The sequence below is a fragment of the Megalopta genalis genome, chromosome 14 (assembly GCF_051020955.1).
Source record: "Megalopta genalis isolate 19385.01 chromosome 14, iyMegGena1_principal, whole genome shotgun sequence".
NCBI classification, from domain to species: domain Eukaryota; kingdom Metazoa; phylum Arthropoda; class Insecta; order Hymenoptera; family Halictidae; genus Megalopta; species Megalopta genalis.
The window spans coordinates 9772933-9779709 of NC_135026.1; the positions used below are offsets into that span (position 1 = coordinate 9772933).

At 48.5% G+C, this 6777-nt stretch overlaps 1 protein-coding gene across 6 annotated transcripts in view; it reads left to right on the forward strand.

The window, feature by feature from the left end:
• The window catches only part of LOC117225653 (uncharacterized), a 1038968-nt gene extending 1032879 nt beyond the window's left edge, over positions 1–6089 (forward strand). For all 6 annotated transcript variants that reach the window (XM_076526304.1, XM_076526306.1, XM_076526305.1 and 3 more), the window contains one exon: positions 249–6089. In XM_076526304.1, coding sequence (XP_076382419.1) covers positions 249–408 — 160 coding nt within the window. In that variant the 3' untranslated portion in view covers positions 409–6089. The remainder of the gene's footprint in view (positions 1–248) is intronic.
• Positions 6090–6777: the final 688 nt, after the last annotated feature.

A 6777-nucleotide genomic window follows, 5' to 3' on the forward strand; every position in this document is an offset into this window, starting at 1 on the left:
CGTCACGGTCGAATCCCCACTCTGAAGTCTCACTCTTTAGAATTGTCGAGAACAGAACGTTTAAGTGAGCAAAAATGTGGCCGCTTAAATATGCGGTCTTGTAATACCTAACCTATAGTATCTAACCTATAATACCTAACCTATAGCGATATATAATACCTAACCTATACTACTAACCTGTAGTAGCGAAGCTAAGGTAAGAAGAGGGGATATAGGCATGGAACTAACGATGGTCTTCTCTGTGCCAGGTACTACCTGCTGTCGGGGTCACCGGTCTGCGAGACGGATTGGCACAAAATCGTAAAGTCGTCGAGCGTGGCGGCGGCGGCGGCGGCCGCCGCGGCCGGAAACGGCGGTGCCCCCGTAAGAAAAGGTAAGGTGGGCAGGCCTCGACGGAGTCGCGAATGAGGCGGCAACCCGGTCGGTCGCCCGAAGAAGGTGCAAGCCTCTCCGCAGCCAACGCCCGCCGTCGTGCCGAGCCAGGTCGACGTGGTGGACGTGGCGGTCGGAGGGGATCCCTATTCGCCGCCTCCGCCGGGTCATCAGCAGTACCACCATCATCACCACCACCATCACCATCATCATCAGATGGGCCTCGTGCATCCTGGACTGGCGGTACAGCAGACGCACCTGCAGGCGTCCACCTATCAGGACTGGTCTCCGTGGGCCCAGGACACCTGCGACTGAACGCGTCCCCGTTTGCAGCTCGAGATCGGCCTCCGCCACCTTAGAGAGCCGAGGGCGGTCAGCTCACCTGAATAATGAGGAACCCCGAGATCTCGAGCAGGGGCCACCGGTCTCTCCACCCTCTCTCTCGCCAGAGAGCGTCTAGCGATCCCGCACCGAGTCCAGTCGCGTCGGTGGACGCGCCGACGCCTGTGATGGCCCCCATAAGTCGGACTCGACTGTACCCCTATGTCCTTTGGGTCTCGAGGACCGAGGATTGTTGGTGAACCTCTTCGTTGCCACGCGACACGAACTCCCGCGGGACTAGGCCCCGTCGTCGTCGTCGTCGTCGCAGCACGGAGAGACGAACTGTTTTCTGTGCGCGCGTGTTTGTCGTCGATATCCACGATCCAGGACCTCTAACCGGCTGTTTGGCTGTGCAGAGCAGCGGCACGCGCGCACCAACGCTGTCACGCGTCCTTCACTGGTCTCCCCTTAATCGATAATCTTTGCTCAAATCACGGAGAACCGAAGACAATTCAAAGTGTCCCGATGCACCAGCTGCGCGTTGTTGGCCCCCGTCCCTTCGGCCTCGCTCTGCTTTTATCTGCGACGACAGTTTGCCCGAGGCTCTACCACCGATTCTTTCACGTTCGTCCTGGCTCCGTCGATCCGCCGGTCCTGTTAATCCGCGAGTTAGACAACCACGGCCGCCGCTCTCGCCTGATTTCCAATCGGCGAACAGCGACGATGCTAAATGGTCCGAGTGATTTCGAGGGTCCCGCCACCTTTATCCGCATCTTTTTGAACTATTCGTTCCTGTCGCTAATGTATCAAGTCCACGGTCTAGTAACTTCTCTTCGTGTTCTGCAAATTAACCTTGGCCCGCGTTGGCCGAGCACTTCAAAGGCGCCGTCTAGACCTCTCGCTGTATCAAGATCGTCGAGTCTAGATAGACTCTGGCCTAGCTAAACCCTTTGAAATACGTTAAGAAAGATTGTCCGAGGGACCCGAGAGCATCGTCATCAACCGAAACCTGATAGAGACCGCTGCACCGAGCGAAGGAAACTTGACGAGAGGGCGAAGTCGCTGGTCAGACAAACGGTACTCCCGGGATTTCCTCTGGACCGGACCGCGTCACGTCCACCGCGCGAAGCGGCGTCGAGAAGTAGCGAGATCGGCGGACGCCGGAGCCACCGAAAAACTTGTCACGTATGAAGCAGGAAAATTGCGCGGGCCGGGGTCGGGTAATTCCGCCGATTGAAGCGGTGGCCCGGCCGTGTCCCGGCCCTTAGAAAATTATTTTTCTTTGAAAATTACCGATCCCTTCGAGTCGCGCCGCTCCGCGCCGGGAAGAGGGTCCACGGCTCTCCGTAAACTCATTAAGCGCTCCTTGTTCCCGCGATCGTTAATCGAGTCTCGCGCGCCGCGGAATAAAAAGCCAGCGCCGAGGTGAAACCGTCGAACGAGAGAAATTATCATTCGAATCTTCCTTGTTAACGGCCCGCGGCCCCCTCTTCCCCTGCTGCGACGAGAAACCGATCGGAGGAGCTTGCGAACCTACGCGCCGCAGTCGCGCGTTTGACGATGTTTGAAAGCAAGCTGACGGCACCCGACGATCGTCCCGCGGGATCTGTCGTCGACCGCAGATCCAACAATCATTTTCGAACCTTCGAGTCCCATACTGCACGCTGTTTGGCGCTGCTCGACCTTGTTGGACGTTGTTTGGAAGCAAACACAGACGGCCTGGACGATCGTGCTCTGGTGGATCTGTCGTCGATCACGGACTCACAAATTCATTCTCCAACAACTTCCGACATTGTACGGCCACGCTGTGTGACAGTGTTTAAAACGGTGTTTGACGGTGTTTGGAAGCCAACTGATTTTCTGTCGCTATTGTTGATTTGAACAGCTCGAGAGAGGACTGTGTTTGCTGTTCTAGAGGGTACAAACGAAATGAAGGGGGGGGGAGAGCCGTCGACGGGAAGCAGCGCGCACCGCGGGTGCCGGTGAATATGTGTGTTGAACTGGCAACGATGGACCGTGTAACATACTTTTTCTAAGTGGCAAGGTTTCGACACGCGCAATAAACACTTAACGTAAATGTCTAATCGTGAACACGTTACGATGTATCTAACCATTGCCCGGGCCCGTCCACGTTCCCCCCGCGCCAAAATCCCGCCTAGAGCTTGTACAAACGCGCGCGTCTCTCCTTTTTCTTTCTCCCCCCGTTCCCGTCGGTGTAGCTCCGGCCGGAAGTCGACGAACGCGGGGGGAACGCGTACACACGACGCGGGCTCGGGCACGTTCGAAGCTCAATGCGAAACTAAAGACACATGTTTTGGGTGTAAATCAACGCGGGGACGGCGCTCGTGGCGAGCTTTACGGCCTCTCTATTGTCGACTCCGAGGGGAGCCCGTTGCAACGGTCTCGCAGATGAACCGAACGGCGATGCAGAGCGAACTAATTCTCTCGTACACTTTACTCGCTTGTTTCCGCGAGCTTCGCTTCTGAGTCGCGGCACTGTTTTCCATCGAATGACCGGTTTCGTTCAAGGCCGACGTCTCGCGACCTAACCTAACAAATTACGCGTGATATACTCGGAGTGTTCGTACGCCTATCAAAACGCTGGAACTTCTTTAAAGATTGGAACTTCTTGAACGACTTGAATTTTTTCATGATAGAGAAGATTTTAAAAAATTGCAAATTTCTCACGCAAAGTTGTGATTTTTGCAATCTTTAATTGTTTGTAACTATTAACAACGTCGACCGATTTCGATGAAATAAAACGCATTTTGTAAATGTTCTTTATAGGTTCAGATAAAAGAAGTTGAAAAACTTGTGTTTCTTTATTTATTTTGTCATTTAAAAAATTATAGGAAAGCATTTAAATAGTCATTCAGTAGGCATTTAACTAATCATTTTCTAGTAGATTAATCCCTTTATCATCTAAAAAAAAAAGAAAAATTCGAGTCGTTTAGTCCAATTTTTAAAAAGTTACAGCGTTTTAAAAGGTGTACACCGCTGTGACAAGTTTGAGGACTCAATAACCTTACTGATTGCTAATAAGGTTGCTAATCAAGTCTACATGTTTGAATTTGCGCAAACGGTATTTATCTTTTATTCTTGACAAACAGTACTGTCTATTCCTAACGAGTTTGGGGACTTAATGTCCTCAAGGATGATTAAAGATTCATTCTTCTTCTGAATAATTCAAGTTTAAGGCTGCAGATTATATAATCAAGACTATATGTTTGAAACAGTACATGCAGAATCTGCACAAATATTACGCTGTTTTTCTTCTTGAAAAACGGTACTGTCTATTCAAAACATGTTCGGTGATTCAATGGTCTTAAGGACGACTAAAGATGCGTCATTCTTTTCAATTCTATGTGAGTTTGCGCAAACATTATTCATCCTTCGTAATACATACATTTACATTTGAACATCAACTGTAACAATGTTATCTAATATGTCATCATTGAGAAACAGTACTATCCCCACTCTGTTAGTCGTCCACAAATTGTTTTACGCTGAACTACAATTCGATTCAACGGCATTTAAAATTTCTGAGTATCAACCTTGAAGATAAAGTACCTCCGTATCGAAAATATCTGGCAATAACGAGCTAAAGCGACTCGAAAGCACCGAATTCAAATCTCGAGATCTGTCAATTCGTTGTACTAAGAACTGTGTTACCGAACCTAAAGAACCCCTGTTCCGACAGAAAAACACCAGGTTCGTCTCATCTCTGTGGCATCGCGCGGAAGAACAGCTGCAGCTCGCGCAGTTAGAAGACAGCAGCTCCGTGGAATTCGAGAAACCGAACGAAATTGAATTGGTACCGAGGGGGAACGTTCGACGGGTCCGTAAGGGGCGTTGGGCTCGTTGGAAATTCCCGAGGAGAGATCGACAAAGCGCCGGGGCGTCGTAAAGCAAGACCCGAACGACCAACTCCGCTCCGTGCAACTGATCGTTACTCGTTTACCCGTCTCGTTCTTAGCTGAACTTTTGTCTCTCGGACCGGCACCGCGCGCTCACGAGTATCCGAGCCGAGGATCGGTAAGCGATCGCGGCGATTTCGAGGCTGGAAAAAACGGCAAGCGATCCAGCAGCGATTACCGTGCCGAAAATCGGGGAACGCGGCGATTTACAAGCTGAAAATCGGCAAACGATATCCGGCGAGATCTGATCGAAAAATCGGCGTGTTAACAGCGACGATTTCGGAGCCGTAAATTGGCGTGCTGTCCAACCATTTCTGAACCGAAGATCGGCAAATAATCGCGGCGATTCGAAAGATCGATGATCGGCGAGCAATCCGGCGATATCTAAGGCCGAGAATCGGCCCAGCGATCGTGACAATTTCCATGCCAAAAATCGGCGAGCGTATCGGCGATGTCTGAGCTGAAAATCGGCAAGAAATCGCGGCGTTTTCGACACCGAGAATCGGCAAGCAATCGCGGCGTTTTCGAAACCGACGGATCGGCAAGCGAACGCGGCGTTTTCGAAACCGACGATCGGCGAGAGATCAGGCGATTTCCATGTCGGAGATCGGCGTTCGACCGATCTCGAGCCGGCGTGATCGGTCGAGCAGGCGACAACGATGCTCGATTTCTTTCTGCGAACAGAGAAACCGATCGGACGAAGAGAGAAAGAAAGAAAGAAAGAGAGAGAAAGAGTCGCGTTGATGGATCGTGTAATTTAATCTTGTACAAAAATAGGGTACATTTTGTATATTGTTAAAAGTTTGTGTGATATAAATGGTTATGTATTTACTATTAATGCGGCGAGTATGGGACTTCGCGCGTCCCACGGGCGATCGCGCGATAGTTTCGAGCACCAGGACCACTGGATGCAGAGCGTAGATGGGATCGTTATATCATGTTGACAATTGTGCTTGGTTACTTGCTTTCAATTAATCGCCGATTCAATTTTCCAGCGACGACAAGTTTCTTGATCGAGAGACGATAATTTGCATTTCATTTCTGCAAATTAATTTCTCTTCTATCGGATCGAAAGCCTGGATTATTATTAGAGTCGGTTGACTCCGCATGCGATTTTGTTGTGCGAAGACGTTTTAATTTTTGTTTCGTGGTATTTCTTTTGAAGAGTGGTGCGAACGCGCGAGAGACAGCGATTTGCGTTCGTTTGACGATGTTCGATGGAACGACATGTTAAGAACGCCTTGCATCCAGTGGTGCTGGAACGTAGAGCAACGTCCTCAGTTGAGCGAACACGCGGCCGGACTAACACGCGGTCCGACGCGTTTAGTTAATTTTGTTATTTGGTTTAATCTCGACTTCTTATCCGGGACCCGACATCTGTGAATGGTTTCGCGGCCTCTTGTAAAATACAAAATACACGGACACACATACAAAACACGTTTATTAATTAATAAAATCACAAGTTTTTAGAAAACCACACTCGGATCGTCCTAGTTCATTTCTTTCCCCCACCCGTTTTTCCAATGTAATATACTTAAGACTATAAGGAACAGCTTCTTCCTCACGGTCAGAATGACCGCTTCCTTAGCTTGAAATTCTGCGAACTTTGGAGACTCTTTCAATGGAAAATGCTTGTATAAATTACATTATTGAAGCAAGTTTTATAATGAAAACTTTAGGTCGGTGCGACGAATAAAATTACATTGCCAAGACAGCTCAATGTATTTTCTGTGTATTTCACCACTTTGATGGCTTTTGATGATCCCGTGATATTGATAGATCCATCTTGGAATATTTGCACATCGATTTCCTTTGGTATACTTGTACATTTCTTTGATGTTAGTGTTAATACCCTCACTGAACTTTAATGTAAATAAATAGCCAATAATTGAGCCGTTTATTTTGAAAGTGGCATAAGTCACTTTTCCAAAAAGATCGAGTTAATGGTAACACTAATTACAATTGAACGGTATCTTTTCATTTAAAAAAAAAGAAAAAGTGACTTATGCCACTTTCAAAATAAACGGCTCAATTGAAACTGGTAGCTATTGTAAATTCGCTATCCTAAGGAGTGTAAAGAGTAAGTTGTGCCATCAGAGACAACTTGTCTACTTACAATTGATGTTGCAATCACTATTAAATGATCCATTAGAAAATACTGAACTAT